This window comes from Candoia aspera, chromosome 4 (genome assembly GCF_035149785.1).
Source record: "Candoia aspera isolate rCanAsp1 chromosome 4, rCanAsp1.hap2, whole genome shotgun sequence".
Lineage (NCBI taxonomy): Eukaryota > Metazoa > Chordata > Lepidosauria > Squamata > Boidae > Candoia > Candoia aspera.
The window spans coordinates 29350541-29370576 of record NC_086156.1 but is presented as its reverse complement, the minus strand read 5'-3'; the positions used below and the strand labels follow the sequence as shown (position 1 = coordinate 29370576).

The window sequence follows — 20036 nt, the reverse complement described above, 5'->3', positions numbered from 1 at the left end:
AGATTAAATCAAACGCAGATTTAAATTAATTGTAATTGATGCATTTTTTTAAAAAAAACATGTTCGCTCCTTTTTATCAGTGTGGGGGATTGTGCATTTTGTTTAAAAAAAGTGGAGTAATCATTAGGTGAACAAAAATATAATTTCACTTAGAAACTTTTTAGCTGACAATTCTATATTCTACTCAGTGAGATTATTTTAAAAATCATCATATGCTTAACATTTTATTGGTCCTGGTAGAAAAAATAAAACATTTTAGATTACCTTTGAGCTTTGGTTTGGTGTACACTTTCACAACTGATACAGTGCTTTTCAGAAGAATTGTGAGTGCATAGTTAAGCCATGTTAAATATGAATCCACCTTATAAGCAAGTCTAATACACCAAAAGGGTACTGAGCTATCCATAGGATTTGCATGCCCATACATAAAACTCCTGTTAAATCTTACTCAAATGTTGTTAAAATTTCTCATAGAAAAATTTGCAGGCAATAGGGGAAGATACATGCACTGCTTTTCCAAATGAGGGATTGTATCAAGTATTGTATACAAAGATTGTCCTTCAGATATCAAAGTGGGTATAAAACAGGTTATGCTTTTCCACAGCTGGATCTTGCATAACTTTTGCTAGCTACTTTCATATGGATTGACTCTGGTATTACTTAGGAAGATTGCATTAGAGAGAGTCTGTAATTAGCCATTTCTGAAGGATTATAGTGAGCTAAGTGATCCCAAAGTCAATAATAGCAACCTATACATCCTTTCCTTTCTCTCCTCTCTTCTCCTCTTGGTACAAAAGCATCTATTTTTTCTTTGTTGGTGTTAAATTTACACCAAGGTTTGATCCAATGAACTGAACCAACCTACATTTTCTTTTGCATAGGTGACATTAAGCAGGAGCCAGGAATGTACCGTGAAGGCCCCACATACCAGCGGCGTGGTTCCCTTCAGCTGTGGCAGTTTTTGGTAGCCCTTCTGGATGATCCCTCAAACTCTCACTTCATTGCTTGGACTGGCCGTGGCATGGAGTTCAAGCTGATTGAACCAGAAGAGGTGAGCGGGGCACTCCTGTATTGCATCTGTGTACTTTAACAACATTGTTTCAATTTTTCATCCTTTTTCTTTCTATACTTTCTTCATAAAACTCATAGTGTTGAGAGGTACTTATGCATAGTACACCTATGAGGTACTTAAACATAACATTTAAGATTCTGGTCACTGCTGTTATACAGGTGTGGCTCCATACTAATGAAAGCTTGTAAGAATTGAGTGCATTGCACATGCGGTCCATCTGATCTGCATTACGCCACCCATTTTCACCCCAAGAACGCACAGGATTGTTTATTATGAAGAAAATAGGAGGAGAGAGCTATGTACATCACATGGAGCTCCTGGAAGAAAAGTGGGATATACAGTAAATCCAATAAATAATATTTCCTTTTACCAACAAGTATGTCAGATTCATGGGGATCACATGTCTCTATTATATACATTTATACCCGCACCTATTCAGCTTGTCTAAGATTCCATTCACACAGTTTCAAGCACATTATAGTCTTGAGATTCACTTTCCACTATGCCAAAGAATCGAATTCTACCACAGACAGATAGAGGTGGGCCTATGTATCTTCTCTTCTTTTAACCTCCCCTTTTTTTACCACCACACCGTTTTCTGTCTGTATGTCTGTTTTCACCTGATCTGTGATTCTCCACATATTTCAGTAATCTCACACACACCCTTTCTTATGAAAAGAAGCCATGTTTGGATTTTCAGGTTCTATCATATACTGAAAGCATAAAATCCTCAAATTGTCTCCACGCACACCCCCAAACATATATGTACAATATTTTGCTTGAATTCCACTTCTACATTTCCCTTCTTTTTACCCAAACCCTTATTTATGTGATGAAAAGACCTGACATCATGTCTGTAATAAATTCAAAACTGCTGTACCAAAAAAAAACTTTCTGTAGAGATCCTGGCAGCTGTGAAGCCAGTTCAGAGGATTCTGATTGCCCAGTTCCTTGGGAAATAGAGTTTCTTTGAAGATCTTGAAATTTGTTGCAATAAAATTTTGTAGAATAGCAGAAATATTTCTGGCCATTCCCAGAATTTGACATTTTGAGAGAGGAATAGAAGGATTGTTAGAAAGGGCTTAGAAAGGGCTAGGGTTGCTACTTGAACTTCAGAGGAGAACCATACTGTGTTTGGAACAAGCTTAAGAATTATGATGCTGAAAATTATGGTCCGAGATTTGCTTAAGTTCAGAAAAATGAGGAAGAGATACTAGGTGAAAACCAAAATAGATCAATGAAGACTGACCGTCTTCTGTGGCCCTGGAATGCCTACTGCTAAGCAAAAGGGAGATTATGGAGGAATGGAATGATGTAATTAGGAAGAGTATATGGCTGCCTGGGTTGGCCCTCTGAATAGACATCCCTAGAAACTTTCTGTTGTTGATCCAGTTGCATCCTAACATAGCTTTCATATTTGAACTTGTATCATACACAGTAGATTAGAAAAACTTTTATTTTTTAAAATATTTAGGTAGTATTTTTCTTTGAAAAATATAGCTAACGTTTTTCATTTTTGTTTTCATCAGTTTATTTTTCTTTTCAATTATGTTTTTTTTTTTACATTATGCCTTTATGTTTTGAAAAACTAAACACATTGTTTGTTTATCTGTTTGACTAACAAAGAAGTAACTTTGGGAGGCCACAAGGATTAAAAACAATTTAACAAATCAACTGAACACCCAAAGTTGCAAATACACACCCAACTTAAAAAAGACAACATTAACTAGCAGAGCTCACCTAACCATCCAGTCAATGCCTGGGGGAACAGCAAGGCCTTTAATGCCCTACAGGGTTAGAGCCATCTAGGTCTCTGAGGGTATGCTGTTCCATGAAGAGACACTGTCACAGAGAAGGCACAAGTCCAACGTCCAACATGATGACATTGCTTAATGGAAGGAACCTGCGGCATGCCCTCCTTGCTAGATTTGGTGGGGCAAGGAGAGATGATGGGAGACAGGTGGTTTCACAATAGCCTGGCGGTATGTCATGTAGGGCTTTATCAGTAACACTTCTTGAATCACATCTGAAAGCCCTTTGGGAGCTAGTGCAACTCACAGAGCAGTGGTGTTATATGGAGATAACAAGAAATGCCCAAAACTGCATGCACCACTGCATTCTGGACCCGCTACAGCTTCTATACCTTCCCGTGTAGAGTTAAAGATAGAAATTCTCTGGATCAGGGGTCCTTAAAACCCATAGCTACTCAATCTTGCCAGGGTTGTGCTGAAACCTCCTCTTCACCACCCAAACCCCCAGTCTCCAGGCCCTGGGAAAAAACCTTGACAGTATCACTTGGCTGGCCCAGGGCAGGGTTGTACAACTGGGTATCATTACCCCACTGATGATAGTGTACCCTGTCTCAACAGGTGATATCACCCAGCTGTTTCATATAGATGTTAAATAGGAGCATGGAAAGAGTAGAGCTCTAAGGTACTCTACAAAGCAGAGGCCTCAAACTTGAACTCTTCCCCTCCCCAACCAACTAGAACTGGCCCTGGAGAAAGGAAAAGAACCACAAAAACACCATGCCTCCCACTCCCAATCCTCTAAGCCAGCCCAAAATGTTACCATGATTGATGGTATCAAAGGCCACTGAGAGGTCAAGGAGGGCTACGATGGATGTACTGCGCCATCAGGAGCCCGTCAGAGGTCATTGTCCAGTGCAGTCAATGCCATCTCAGTACTATGGCCAGGCCTAAATCCTGACAGGAAGGAGTCGGACAAAGCCAGCTTTTATAAAATGAAGCATTTTATAAAACAAATTTTATAAAATTTAACAGACTGATGCTAATCTGTCTTGGTGACAGGTGGCACGTCGCTGGGGGATTCAAAAAAACAGACCAGCCATGAACTATGATAAACTTAGCCGTTCACTTCGCTATTATTATGAGAAGGGAATCATGCAAAAGGTGAGTAATTCATACTGTTTTATATTTCAATGGAATATTGCATGTTAATTTATAAACTGATTTATAAATTCAAGAGTTTCTAAACCGCATTATCATAAATGGCTTCTGACCAATATAAGGAAATGCATTAAGTGTCTAGGTTTTAATTTCCTTATGAAACCCTTCTCCCCAGCCCATTACTTCAGAAATCCATGGGCTCATGCATAGAGTTTGAACTTAGAACCTTGATGAAAATTGGTAAGTTGTATTGGGGTTTGAGTCCATTTTGTAAATTCTTTCACACTGTTAACAGATTGACCTGCCTAATGCTTCTGTTCATTGTTTCTCCTTCCCTCCCACAAGCTCATGTAAGGGAAAATAAAATCCTTTTGCAAAGAATGTTTTTAACTTCTTTTTAAACCTTTTAAGGAGCTAAGACTCAAAAATGAGGCAGTCTGCAGTAGTTTCTGAAAAAGTTTCAGAAACTAGATAGAAAACTATCTTGATTATGTGGGACATCTATCTATCTAATCATGGTGAATAGGTTCAGGTTTTTGTTCTGTCTTCATTTTGGCACTGCAGCTAGTTTTATGATTGAAGGTATACATGTCATTCTCATCCTATTGTCATATTATTTTCATAATAATCCCTGAGGTTAACACCACTGAGAGAGGGATCAGAAGACTGTGAGCCTTCGTATGTTGTCAGATGATGATGGCTCGAATCCTTAATTATACTACCTGGGGCTGCTAGAAGATGCAGTTCTCTAGTATCTGAAGAGCCATAGGTCCCTGCATTGAAATGAAGAGATACAGTGATTGGCATAAGGTTATTTGAATTCAGTGGCTAGTTGGGGATTTCAATTTTGTTTCCCCACCTTAATCCAGTACTCACATCAACAATCAAAGTAAAGTGTTCAATGTTCAGTACTTCTATTCTTTTTCTTAATTAAAACATAATTGTGCTGCCTTCTTAAAGCCAACCCTATTCAAAGCTGTTTGAAATAATCATTATAAAGACTAATAAAAAACCATGAGTAGGCATTTGCTCAGGAGGGGAAATAAAATCCAACATCTTATGAAAGCAGTATTTCATTAGGCCAACAGTAGATTTGTGAATTAACAGGGAAGCTTTTGAGCTTCTAAGAATGCTTTATCAGACAAGAACATTAAAAATATTCCCTCCAAAATTGAAGGGGGGGTAGGAAAAAAATGTGGTCCATAAATGATGTTAGCATCAGATTGACACCTTTGAGTGTTCAATTTTTTTGAAGGTATGCAAAACAGTCCTCTTAATGAAAAACAGTGTGTTATGTTCCTCTGAGAACTCTCCTAAAATTGCTGGGATGAAACAGCAGACGGTCATTGAATGGAACTTAAACTGCCTGTTAAAGTTACTGTGGGAAAAGTAGGCATAATAAAACCCAAAGAGGGTGACAAGAGTTCTGCCACTTTGCTGAAGGCAGGCACAAAAAAACAAGTGGGGATCAAAAGCCATCCGCTTTTTTGTATTTGTCCAAATGACCACGGCCTCTCCTTTCCGAACGCTTCTGAAAATAACATCTCGATAGATGTTATCAACTTGTTTTCTTGAAGACGAATGTTTTTCTGATCAAGTTTAGTCACCCTTCACATCAGAATAGCCTGATGGTATATAAACACTCAAAGTTTCCAGTGTACTTTTCATCCATCATAAAATAGAAACACAGAAAACTCAACCCCACTTGGCCTACATAGCCATGAACAGCTATGACAACATCAGCTGATGTGATGCAGACTAACCTCAGTTGCCTCAAGAAAGATATGGCTCAAGGGAAGGATGGGAACTTTAAAAAAATCTATATTGGAAACTAGTTAGACTGCCCTTGGCTGTCTAATGTTATGGACACTTGCCTGGCGTTGTGGGTTTGGATGCCGAGTGACCTAGTTCCTCCCTCGCCCCTCTTCATTTCTTGCATTTGTGACAGCAGAAGCTTGTTAACTATGAAACATAGGTTTGGATTGTTCAATATATTTTTCAAATTAAAACAGTAATGCCAGTTCAAAAGCATCTCCTATATTGGGGTTCTTTTTAAATTGTGTTCCGTGGAACCCTAGGCTTTTGCAAGAAGTTGATAGGATTCCATGACAGACTAAGAGGAAAAAAAAAAAAGTTCACTCAGACACAGCCAATTTCCTATCACTAGAGCTTTACCTCTTCATCAAGGGTTCCAGGAATTTTGTTTAAAAAAATGAACGTTCCACAGCCTGAAAAAGTATGAAAATCCCTATTCTGTGCAATTGTTTCTTTAAAACAGTGAAGCCATTAATCTTCCATGCCATTCATTGTCATCTGATTTTTGCACTGATTTATTTATTTCTTTATTTAAACAGATTTATAAGGCCGTCCAACTCACACACGCTGACTCTGGGCAGCTTACAGAATTGAAAACCACAAAAAACAGTAGACACCCCCCGGCAGCAGCAAACACATCCATATTAGCCACTTGATTGGCTCCACAGCAGCCTGGGGTCCCCAGGCCCATTAACAGAACCACATCTTCAGGGCCTTCCAGAAAAGGAGCAAGGAGGGGGCCAATCTTATATCTGGGAGAATGATGTTCCAAAGGGAGGAAGCCATTACAGAGAAGGCCCTTTTCCTTGGCCCCACTAGATGTACCTCCCTAACTGAAGGGACCCATAACATGCCCTGCCTCCCTGCTCTGGTGAGCCGGGTGGATGTAACTGGGGAAAGGCGGTCCTGCAAATAACCTGGCCCCAAGCCATGTAGGGCTTTAAAGGTGATAACCAGCACCTTGAATTGGACCCAGAAACAAATTGGCAACCAATGCAGCTCCCACAAAAGAGGTGACACATGGGCAAGTCTAGGCTTGTGCAAAACTATGTGGGCCACTGCAGTTTGAACCAACTGAAGCTTCCAGATACTTTTCAAGGGCAGTACCCATGCATTACAGTAGTCCAAACGAGAGGTGACTAGGGTGTGTGTGACTGTGAGAAAGGCTTGTTGGTCCAGGAATGGGTGTAGCTGGAGCACAACATGCCGTTGTGCAAAGGCTGTCCTGGCCAAGACTGCCACTTGCTCTTTGAGCGGGAGTCATGAGTCCAGGAGAACCCCCCAGGTTATGCACAGAGTCTGTCAAGGACAGTGCAACCTCATTCAAGACCAAAGAGGGCAATTCTCTGGAAACCAAAGAGCCCCAAACCCACAGCCATTCCATCTTGCCTGGGTTCAACTTCAACCTGTTGCTCCCCATCGAGACCTCAACAGTCTCCAGGCACCAGGAGAGGGCGGTCGCGGCATCGCTTAACTCACCATGGGCAGAGATGTACAACTGAGTATCATCAGCATACTGATGATATCTCACCCCATGGCGACGGATGATCTCACCCAGTGACTTCATGTAGATGTTAAACAGGAGCGGAGATAGCACCCCACAAAGCAGGGGCTGAGGGCGGGACCTCTCACCCCCGATTAACACCAACTGGAAACGGCCCCAGAGGAAGGAGGTAAACCAGGACAACACAGTGCCCCCCACCCCAACCCCTGAAGCTGCTCCAGAAGGATACCATGGTCAATGGTATCAAAAGCTGCCAAGAGGTCAAATAGAGCCAGCATGGCCGCATACCCTCCATCCCACTCCCACCAGAGATCATCGAAAAGCACGAGCAATGCTGTTTCCATCCCATGTCCAGGTTTTCCTTGTGCATCCTATTTTCCATGTTCCTGAGGCACGAAAGATCTCTTTGGTGCCTGTGTTGTGGCTGCAAAAGAAAAGTACACTTCTACCTCTTACAGCCTTTCTCTCTTTTCCACCCTTCTCCTTCTTTAACATTGCTCCTAAGGTTGCTGGAGAGAGATACGTGTACAAGTTTGTTTGTGACCCTGAAGCCCTCTTCTCCATGGCCTTTCCGGATAACCAGCGGCCCTTGCTGAAAACTGATGTGGAACGTCATATCAATGAAGAGGACACTGTCCCTCTGTCCCACTTCGATGAGAGCATGGTCTACATGCAAGAAGGAGGCTGCTGTAATACCCACCCTTATAATGAAGGCTATGTATATTAACTGGAGTGACAGTAAGGAAGCCCCTTCCTCATCCCAAGATTCTCCTCTTTCATGAGGTCAAGAGAAAAGCTGAACTCCCTTCAGTTGGTTTTATAAGAAAAAGAATAACAATAACAATAACAATAATAAAAAAATGTAAAAAGAATAAAATAGTACTATAAAGGGGCTTCTCCTGTTGTATTACTCCTGTAGTCTGACATGGACAGTGCACTTTATTTGAAAGGGGAAGTTTAGAATCTAATAGTTTATTCTTTGGAACAAGACAAGGGTGGAAAATACAGGTTTTAAGTACAACAAAGCTGTATCATGTCTGTTTTTTGTTTCTTACTTGGTTAAAAATAATGTACATGTTCTCTATCCATAGTACAGTTAATTCTAGATGTGATCAATAACCATTTGTACACTACTTGGGGAATTATCTGTCATGGACACTCTCCCCTCTCTCCCATTTTCACTACAGTCTAGCCATTTTTCCCTTTTTTATTTTTAAATAGACATTATTCACCCCTTACAAAGATTGAACTTGCACATTCAGAATGTATGCCCTACTGCTGAGCTAGGGACCAATAATAGAGGCTGGATTTGAGAAGAACTAGGACCAGATTTTTTATTTTGCCCTTAAAAGACAGGGTCTATTTTTATTTTACCCCTTAAAAACATTCCTACGTATCTTACACGCTGCCTTGATTCTGTCCATGAGTCATTAAGGAAGGCATTTGCTGTGGGCCGAAGAGCATGGTTCCTGGCTGGTAATTGTAAATTGCAGGGTTGTAGCTTAGCTTCTGGTGTCTGGTGCCATCTTGTTATGCAAGTACAGCACATTTAATCATTTTCAACCTTTCAATGCCCACCCGAGTGTAGTAATTATTTGTACTGAACCATTCTGCATATTCTTTTAACTTTAAGTACAGGACTGTGATCACAAAGGGTAAGACAGAATGCTGTCCTTCCACTTTCTTTGATCCATAAATAAGTTATTTAATCAATAGGAATTAACTGTACTAGTTCTCATATCTCATTATGCTGTTTCAAACCACAGCAGTTTCTCCTTGAGCAAAATATCCAATACACAAATAGGTACTTTAGTAATTTTTAGACATGGTACCCAATAATATGCATTTAAGCCTTTATACTGCTGTGTTATGTTGATAAGCATATATACATACTAGCTAATGCTATCGCTTCTGCTGCTGTCTTTATTCCTGTAATACTCTCTTTGCTGAATTTACTATGCTCATTTATAAGCAATGCTGTAACTACAGGTAGCATTCAGGACAAAATAGATGACTTGAACCTTTTACTGCTTAGAAAAATAGCTTATGCCATAGCTGTGCTGTAAGCAGCTTTTATGCGCATTGAGACATGGACAGGAGACTCCAGCTTGCTAAAGAGGAGCTCTGCCGAACTTTTTCTAATGCTCCATGGAGCAGAGACTTAAACATAATATCAAAGATACAGTTATCTCCTTTTTCTTATTTATTTTATTTTATTTTTTGGCTGTATAACGTTGTAGTGCTGGCACTGATGCTTATCAATTTTGTTAGGGACACTAATTGTAAATGTGATCAGGTATGTTTGGGAAACCCCTTTAAAAGTTGTTTTAATTTTTTTTTAATTTTGGGGAAAGGCAGTGTTGAAAGGAAGACAAAGACCTTATTCTACAGATAAAATTAAAATAATAATTTAATATTTAAGAAGACATTTTCTTCTATGTTAACTTTTTGCATTGGAACAGGAAATAGGAAGCATGTTTGAACAGAGGAGTTTGAAGAGTGGCTTTTCAAGCCAGTTCTCTCCCAACATCCCGTCACAATACTCACATACATGCTTTGCCCAGAAGCCATCAACTCTGAAAGAGAGAAAGGGGGGATAGGAGTCCATAATCATTAACTGCAAAAATAATGTTTCATTGTAAATGACATGATATCAGAGATGCCTGGATGTGGTGATTTACTTTGCACTCAGTGCTGGTCAGGAGCCCTGTAAAGCTATAAATGATTTATAATGCAATTCATTTCAAACTTAATGAGTATTAACCACTACAAACCACAGTTCTAACGAAGCACACTGGGTCTGCATCTATTTCACCCTAAAAGCATTAAGAGAGTTTCATGTGTGCATGTTAAAAATGCTATGGCATGTTAACCTTACAGAAATCTCTAAAAAAAGCACTTTGTCTTATCCCTGCCACTGCCCAATGGCATCATTTCTCTTGCTGGCTATAGAGTTTGTTTTTTTGAAAACCACCATTGGGGTAGAATCTGTGGCTTTATCCATTATGCCTACAAATGTCTCTCTTGACCTCCCCTAGACTTCCTGCCTCACTTGACTTAAAAAAGGCAGAGTGCCAGCTTCCAGCATAATCTTTATGTCTTCAGTCACAGTTCTGCTTTTATTAAAAAATAAAAACAGTTGGAGAATGTCCAATTGCCCAGGAAAAATATACATAGGTAAAGGAAGTAGAGGTCCTGGGAGTTTAAACCTATTTGTCATCTAGTAGATGAGTGATTTCTGTCTGGCTGCATCCACCATGGCAGCCATTTTGTGAATAGGCATCCCTCCCCATGACAGACCTTTTCTGAATAAAATTCCAAACGTGTCCCCTAATCTAACAACATGGATGTCTTTGGCTGGGGTCAAAATCTGTAAAGTGGCAGGCGCAGCATCCCAATTAAAGCCCCACCAAAGCATGTTGAGGTGACTCAGGAAGCCAAAGTTTTTCTCCCCACCCAATGCACCTCTTACTGCAAAACTTTAATTTGCCTACCCTTATTGATAGCCCAGAGGGCAGCATCTGATTTCACCCAGGATTACCAAACTTCTGCTGTCAGTTCAAAGGATAATTGAACACACCTTCAGTCTCCTGCATAATATTTGCATTTTTTTTTAATGGGCAGGGATATATGGAACATGTCACCTGATAGCAAAAAAAAAAAAAATCCAGACTGCTGGTGTTTGCCCTGAAAAGCATGGATTAATCCAGGTTTAGAGAGCCACTTTTTAACTGAAATAGAGCCCCAATATATGGCCCCCTTAAATGAAAAGTTCTGTGGTTGCTTTTTGGTCATAGTTTTATTGCAAGGAACAGTTCTTTCAAGAGAAAATATTTATTAGGTAAATGGAGTAGTTTAAAAAAGAAAGCCTAACACTGAGTCAAATGTCTTAATATTTAAAACAAAATTATATATACTGTATATGGTAGTGATTCACTGAACAAAAAGAGATTAATTCCCAGGGGGAAAAATGGTGTAAGAAGTTGTTATCTGGAATTGATGGACCATTTTGAAACTGTACCTTTAAAAGAAAAGAGTTTATTTTAAGTTCTGTTTTTATTCCACATTTTTCCAGGTAGATTAATAAATCTGGCAGCTGATTTCTGAAAGATGGTTGTTTGAATTTCTAATGATTTTATTTTTATTGATTCAAGATAACTAAAAGGTTTGCTGGAGCAAAGCAGTTTCCCCTTGCTGCATCTAGAACACCTAGCAAGCAACTAACACAATTCTTTTGTGTAGCGTTTGCTGCTAAAACTCCCCAATGAAGACAAAGAAGACAATTATAAAAAATGAAGAAAAACAGTTTGTTTGAGCAATCACAACAGGTTCTTCACTGGTCAATCTTACTTGGAAACACAGCACAACAGTATTTCAAATTCTGGACGTGTACCCCTCTCTCCACTCCATAATGGTTTGCGGTGGCCTCATCACATATTCTTGTTGCCTTCTCCATGTCTGGTCCAAAGTGTTCTAGCCTGTGAATTTCTGACTTCTGGCCTATCCCTTTCCTTCAGTCTTTTTCCTATGCACACATTCTCATAAACAGCTACTCACCCAGTGTTGTTCTGGGGAGGATAGAGATGGAAATTCCACCTGAGTTCAAAATCTGCCACCATAATCTCTTGTAATGGTATGTGGGAATGACCTTGGGAGACAGGAAGAAGAGCCGCAGCCTAGACAATGGTCTGATAAACTAAATTTGAGTCTGAAGGAGGAGGGGTGGTGAAAGCATCTCAGAACAGACTCTCCCTAGTTTTGGGGAGAGTAAAAGTGAAGGAAGGAAGGGGAACTTTCAGACTTGCAAGATACTGTTAATGGAACCTTACAATAAAGGTACTCCTGATTGTGTTTCTTGTCTGGGTTCCCTCACAAGGCTGACATCTCTGGCTGACAGCATGGAAATCATAACAGACAGGATGGTTGGTTCATTATAATGATGGGGTGGGTGAAAAGGATATTAGGGCAGCTACATACAGCATTTTGCATACATCTTCCCCTCACAAAAATGCAGAGTACCTCCTTTGTTCCCAGACATGGGGAAAAACAGTGAAGCAGTAGATGGATTTCAATTGCCTGAATACATTCTCAGGGGAACAGATGCAAAACAAAAACAAAAAAAGCACTAGAGTATTAAACTCTAAATACCAACCCTTGGTTACATCTGATACAGTTCTGCCTTAGTGAAATGTATAGTTGAATATGTATTTTTGACTCAATCACTGGAAGATGAGGACCACCTTAACCCTGAGTGTCAATGATTTAACCAAGAAGAAAAGGAATGGTGAAGCCAGACAGTTGTGTTCAGCAATCACTATGTTTGATAGGACTTGCCCAGTTTTTTGGAATATGCTCATTGTAAATTAGTTTCAGCTATTGTTATCTAATGCAGGGAAATTGTCTGGCAGTGTGTGGTGTGCTTTACTGGAGAGTAAAGCTTATCTGAACATCCTCTGGTTCAGGAATATCTGGTTCAAATTCAGTATAAGGATAAAATATTTTAAAAAGCCAATAGCAAGTGGAATTCTAAAATACTTGGAAATTATCTGCTCTTGAGATAGAGAATGGGCCTTGAAGTTGCTCATCAATAATTAGCACACCAAGTAAACAGTTTTCTTCACTGTATTGAGATATTCTTTATTCCTTTAAAAAGATAGCAATTATTTATAAATTGGCGAGTTAAATCTTATGAGACCCTGTACCTGTAGAACTGGGAATCTAACCTTCCAAGTGTCACTGAATCACAGTTCCCAGCATCTGTCACTTCTGGCCATGATAGGGCTGGCAAGGACTGCTGAGAATTGTGGATCAGGGATGTCTGATGAGCCACAGTTTCTCACCTTCTGTATTGTTTTTGTTTGTTTGTTTGGCAAAGTATTTCCCTTTTTATGGCCATGTACAATAGGCTCCTATTTAAAATATGTTGAATTTATAATACATTTTTTAACTAACTAGGCTTTCTCCCCTTTGCTTTTGCAGTGTGTGTGCATATTGGGGGTTGCCCATTTATTTCCCTGCTATTTTCAGTCATTCAGTATGTGCTGTTCCTAACCTGGTACCCTTTGGTGACTTCCAAGTTGACTATCTTTCCCATAGTTTTGTAGCTGGAATGATGAAACTTGTAACACAGCATATCTATTGGGCTGCAGGCTAGGAAAGGCTGGTTTACTCAAACCATCTGTGTGGTATTTGGCTGTAGTTAAAAGAGCAAACAGTACCTTAGTATATATGGTAGTGACATACGATGCCTGAAGGCAAAGTAATTATTGTCATAACCTATTTTAAAAAATCAAGTTAATGATCCATGGCCTCTGTTTTTGATCTTTAGTAAAATCAGTGGCACTAACTTAGAGATGAAGTCCCTTCTACATAACTGTTTGTGTCACTTAGTTGCTTTTCAAATCCATTCTTGTTTAAATCCATATGTTACTCTTAGTGTGATAAAAAGATCATGGTTTTGATTCGGAAATGTTCATCAGAAAATACATATCACAAAGTGTGACACATGCATGTAACCAGAGCCACCTTTTAAAATATTACGTAATCAAAATGATCAGCATTATATATGCTTTCATAGCTTTTCTTATAATAATATATAAGCCTCTTTCTTTTAAGTGAGATAGACTGTCACTTCAAAAGAAAATGTCAATGGGTTCAGGGTGATTTATTCTTAGGTAATCACTGTTTATATAATGTGGATTGGCCACCCTTTGCCTTCCCCTGAGACTTCACTGTGGCCTCTTCCTTTGCCACTGAAAATGAGTAGTGGTGTTCTGTCCCTCTAAATTTTGGTTGCAATCATTTAGAAAGCCATGATGTTGCTCACTTATGAGGAGTTACACTATCCGTTTAGAAGCCATTCACTTCCAAATTGCAACTGAGAGATCTAGCAGGACCATGAGGGCTGTACCACCCTTCATCCAGGTCCCACTGGTGGTCATCCTCAACAGCAACTAATGTAGTTTCCACCCCATACCAGGCATGAACCCCAACTGGAAGAGAGCTAGACAATCTGGAACCCAAAAGGGAAGGTTGGAGACTGAATGGAAATTACTAAGATGACTTGAGTGATGGCCTGGGGGATAGGAGTGTGCATCAAGACTGATGGTATCATCAACAGATATAGATCACACAGATGTGCTGACTACCTCCTGCACTCAGCCTTGTCAAGTCTGCTGTACCACCCAAAATCTGACTGAACAGATCTTGGATAGGGAATCCTTTTATTCTCACCCAGCCAGGTGTTGCATGCCAGGCCTACTCTCTTTTCTCCAGCAGTCGTGGAGGAGCAGGGTCCTATTTCAGACAACCTGTCATTTAACAGAACCAACCTGAATGCAAACTTCCAACTATCCAGCACTTCCAACAATCCAGCAGCCAAACACTGGGTTGAGGTGGGAAGCCAAAAGAGGGGATTGGAACTAAATTTCTGATTGATTGATTGATTGATTGATCATATTTACTGTATATGACCACCCATTTCATGTAGCATGCCCTTCCCCTGTACCTCTTCCCCTGTAATGATCATCTTCATCACACCTCCTTTTGCTTATCACTACTACTATTACTCCTGCTCTCCAGCCCCCTAAACAGGACCTGTCCCAATGTCCACCCCTATCACTGGTGTGCTGTCTTCCAATAAGTTAAACCAATAGAATGGCTCACTGAACAGTCTCTGACTTACCACACTCCCAGCTCCTCTCACTAGGCCTCTCTCCACCTGATATTCCATGTCTCTCACTCCTGGAGATGGTGCTGCTCATCAACCCCTCCCCTAATCAGGGCAGAAAACCTGGGACACTAGCTATTGCTCAATTCTAATTCCCAGCATCCCTTGCTATTGCATGCTGGCTAGCAATGTTTACCATTGTAATTCAACCAGAATCTAGAGGGTAATTGTTTCCCTCTTCTAATTGGGGACATTTCACTTTGGAACCTGGTGATCGATCCCTAATGGGCACTAAACATCGTCTATGTCTATGCTCCTAACTATGGAATGCCCTTATCCAGAAGCAGGTTTGGATATGTGGTAAACTGTAGTTGCTGAACTAAATTTTATACCAGACTCCAAACAGAAGGGGTAATATTTTAATATGTGAAAGGTTTTAATACATTAGGAGATTAGGCTTTGTTGGCTACAAATGAAATAAGTGACAACCCTAAATATTTCACTACCAGAAGATTGTCTTCTTGGTGCATGGAAAAAACTTAATGACTAGACTAGATCCCAGATGGAAGTCATATGTTGGCTTATCATCAGCAACAACTGCCTCTCAGACTAACTGATAACTGAGGATTCACCTTGGGTTGTATGTTCTCTGCCTACTTCATTATCTTGTATAAGAAAAGCCTTTTCAGAAGGATCTGGCAGAAGCTAATTTAAGGTATGAATATAGACTAAGAAGCCAGGTCTTCTATTGATCTTGATATTTAGTCTTTCCTCACACTGTTGACTGCTGCTTAGTCCCATGGCTTTTCTGCTTTTGGATTCCACAGGGTGCTCACTTATGACTTGTGCTTCTAAACTTCTATATTCGTCAGGATATAGAGTGAAGAACCATGCTGAGACTAGAAGATTAAGCTCTAGTCTTTATTGTTCTACTCTACAATGCAAAATCCTGCTAAACTGAAAAGGCACTAGCAAACCCTACCAGAAAAGCCCAGAAAGCTAAGGCAGTTCTTTTCTGGACTTCTTGATTGGAAGCCAAAGAGATTCAGTACAGTACGTGCGCTTTTCCCCTTGGAGAGGGCCCCTCTCTTCTTCACCAGCAATCTCCATAACAATATTGCAGTCTACAACTTTCTGGGCAGTGAGCAGTGTACTTGGTCTTTAAGTACCTTGCTGGGCACTGCATTCCAAAAGTAGATAAGGCCAAACACTGAATGTGGATAATTTCATTCATATTTAAATTAATATAAATTGAATTAAATAAAATTAATGAAATACAGTTGATACGATTGTATTTGATGATTCTCGCTTAAAGTACCTGCCAGCTTTGGAGGAGCTCAGGTTTTAAGGGATTGTATGTGCTGCTAGAGACCTCCAGCTATGCATCCTTATGAATGTGAAATTGCTGGTATATCGGGGGAGTTTGAGTGAACTGTCATCAATACTCTAAATTCATGTTCTCCTTCATAACAGGTAAGGTAGTGGACAGCTGAGTTGCTGAGTGAAAGCTCACTCATAGGTTGCACAAGGGCCAAAATTATTCTGGATGGGATGGAGGATACATGAATAAGAAGTGGTTCCTTTCAAGAAGATGGTGTTCAGCCTGGGTGGGACTGCACTATCCTTGGAAAATCATCCCTGATGATTAGGGAACTCTTAGTGATTTTTACCAACAAAAATTGAAATGCCAATTCAAAACACGATCATCATCATCATCTTTCAATAGCTTCCTCATTCAACTAGGGGAGGAACAAGCAATGTAATGGTCTTCAGATGTTTTGAATGCAATCCCATCAACTTTAATCAGCATGACTGATGGTAAGGAACCATGGAAACTATCAAAATATTAAGAAGATACCAGATTATGTATCCATGGATTAGGATAATGTAAAGACGAATGCTTCTGAAGATTTTCCAGAAATTACAGTTAGTTCAGGTACTCAACTCAAGCATGGTTGCTAAAGTAGTTATAGGACATGTAGTTGGGAACACAATGCATGAATTAAAATAAATAAACTATTCTGTTTTTCAGCACAGTTCAGGATATTGCTGCTTACCTATCAATACAGTACTTCCCATGCAACCTTTCTGTGCATTGGGATCTAGGAGTGAGTATAGCCCACCCAATTCTGTTTGGACCTTTGTCCATCAATTTAAAAACTAGACTACTTTAGTCTAGTTTCAGAATAACACTTAAGTACATTCATTCTATTCAGGGCCTGAATCTAAATATTGATTTAGAAACTTAAACTTGTATTTCTGATTGATATAATTTTTGAGAAAAGTGATCTCTTAAGAAGAAGGGTGAGGTAATACATACCAATTTTTGAGACAAATAGATTCAGAGGCTTTGATATTTAGGTTTGTTTTTTTTAAGGAAATTGCTGTTTTAAAAAAATGTCAGCAAAACTGGATGAACTCTACAGGCAAAAAAGAAGGTCCTCAGAGGAACAAGTTATGTAGGCTTAAGGATGATGTCATGAATGGATAACTTTTGGGATGAATTGAGCCTCCCAAGGTTGGGTGTGTGTGTGTGTGTGTGTGTGTGTATGGATATGTACCTGTACCTGTACCTGTATCTGTATCTGTATCTGTATATATCCTTTAATTACAACAGTTAGATTCTACCTTTAATGAACAACTCTCATTGGCTAACACAGAAAGAGGGTTTCTGTTGGCAGAGTGCTAGAAAGCATTTGGCCCAGGAGAGATCAGAAAAGTCACACACCAGGCATTTCTATAAAAATAAATTTATTTACAGAAAGCACAAAAACATATTTACAGGCTTGTGCATTCTCACAGGCTCTCAGAGAGCTGCTTACTGGCTGCAAGTCTAAAAAGAAGGAACTAAGTAACAAGCAAACTGCCCTCGCTTCAGGCTATGCAACTATTAACACCTAAAAAGAGGACAATTAAATTCAACCTCTTCACCGGGCCAAAATGATTAGTTACCATAGTAACCTTAATCTGTAGCAGAAAACAATATACCAATAGTTTCCTCATTTTATCCCCTATCAGATGGAACTGTGGGAAAAGAACTAGATCAGTAAGCTCTGTGAGTGAGTTGGGACTTAGATGTCCTTATTCCCTCTTCAAAACATTACCTCTGTTTAATGACCTATAGAATAAAGGTGGGGTTACCTCAGAAATCTGCTAGTTCCCACTCTATTATCTCTGTCTAGTTATAGGCCACATATAAATATGTGGAAATATTTACTCAGGCAATTTGTTTAGAAATCTAACATACAAGCTAATTGCTTAACATCTAGAGGCAGGCAAGGATTATATCTGATGGCAGGATTTGGATTTTCTGGTTTTTTTCCCTACTTTTAGAAGCTCCAGGAAGGTGCTTTTGTTTTTTTAAAAAATGTGTTAAATACATTCATTGTGAGGTAGCATATTAGCTGGAAAATTCTAAGGGTTACCAGATTGAGGAATGCTGCTTTATGCTATAGTCTTAGTCAGATTATGTTTCAAAATGGAAACCCCTCTGTGTCATGTTCACTGTTCCAATGTTCCTGGTACATCGTAACATTTCGCATGTCATTTGCCTGATACATGTTTGATCTCAGGAGGGAGGAGGATTCCTTCTCGGGGAGTTGTTATCTCTTGGCTGCTGGGTTGGAATGTGTTTGGGTTATCTCCTGTGTTCAAGGTTGCTTTCCCAGGATATGTGGAAAATGGTGAACAGCACCTGGAAGGGAGGTGGTTGCTATGGCTGGGCGGGGGGAGGGATTACGTTTGGAGCCAAGGGTTTTTAGTTTGTATTTGGTGCGCTTTTCGTTATTCTTAGCTTTCTCTGTATTTGCATACTATTCTTCCAATAAATCAGATATCATTAAGTATCTGCTTGTGAGTCTGAGTATATCAGGATAGGCAATCATTACATAAAGCTGAGAATCTTTAAACTTTTACCACTAACATCCTTCCAGAGTATCTGTGAGGAAATAAAGTTAGTGATGACTGAACCTACTCCTTGCTCGGGGGAAAGTGAAGATTCCAGTGTGGGGGAACCAGATTCCATGGTAAAGAGAAGGGAAAGGACCCCCACTCCAGAATCGGAGGACCTATCGGAGACCTCGGGTTCCAGCCCAATGACAGGAAAAGCGGTAAAGTCCAAAGTGGTTAAGAAGGCAGAGGAATCGCTGGGCGATCGGATGACGGGGGGTGAGGAACAGGGAACCCTATCAGGCACGCCCCAGGTGTCTGGGAAAACAAGGTATCCGCTGTCCCCGAATGTGGTCAGAATTGAGAAGAGAGGGTTGGAGGACTCTGAGGCCCCTGAGAAATCACAAGGGTGGGAAGCCAGGATACGGTCCCTGGAAGACATGATGGCGAAGATGTCATTGGCGTGGGGCGGCCAGGACAGAGGAGGAAGGGAACATCGCTACAGACGGCCGTCCCCATCTATTTCTCCTCCCTCCCTGAGCATGAGGAAGAAGGACCAAAGGAGGCACCGGGGGGGATCACCACCGCGCAGTCCCCGGCATGCGTCCCCATCGGCCCCACAGCGTTCGGAGGACAGAGGAAGGGGGAGAAGTAGGGATGGGAAGAGAAATCCCAAAGTCAGGGTTTCGAACTCCCCCCCCCCCCGAGAGGAAAGGTCCCCGGTGTCCAGGAGAAAGGCTGGGCAGAAAGAGAGGAAGAGGAGCCCACAGGGGGCAAGATACAGGGATTTCACTGTCAAGTTTGATGGGGATCCCACGAAGCTGTCATTCTTCCTGACCAATGCAAAAAGCTATATGGAGGAGTTTGGGAGGCTGTTTCCTTCGGAAAGGGCTAAGATAAATGCTGTGGCCACCAAACTGAAGGGGAGGGCAGCTGATTGGTTTGTACAATTAACCGAGATGGATGCCATGGAGTTGGAAGATTTCGAAGACTTCCTGTGGGCACTAAAGTTGCATTTTGCTGACCCGTTAGCTAAAGAGAAAGCCAAGGTGGCTCTGAGGGAATCGATCCAAGGATCAAAGTCCGTGGCCGATTACGCCCTAGAATTCCAAGCCTTAGCTGCAAAGGTGGACGATTGGTCACAAACGACCTTAATAGAAATGTTCAAAGATGGACTGA

At 40.5% G+C, this 20036-nt stretch overlaps 1 protein-coding gene across 2 annotated transcripts in view; it reads left to right on the top strand.

The window, feature by feature from the left end:
- ETV1 (ETS variant transcription factor 1) overlaps positions 1–11409 on the top strand; it is a 97886-nt gene extending 86477 nt beyond the window's left edge. For both annotated transcript variants that reach the window (XM_063303704.1, XM_063303706.1), the window contains 3 exons: positions 882–1051; positions 3883–3984; positions 7806–11409. In XM_063303704.1, the coding sequence (XP_063159774.1) occupies positions 882–1051; positions 3883–3984; positions 7806–8027 (494 nt within the window). In that variant the 3' untranslated portion in view covers positions 8028–11409. The remainder of the gene's footprint in view (positions 1–881; positions 1052–3882; positions 3985–7805) is intronic.
- Positions 11410–20036: the final 8627 nt, after the last annotated feature.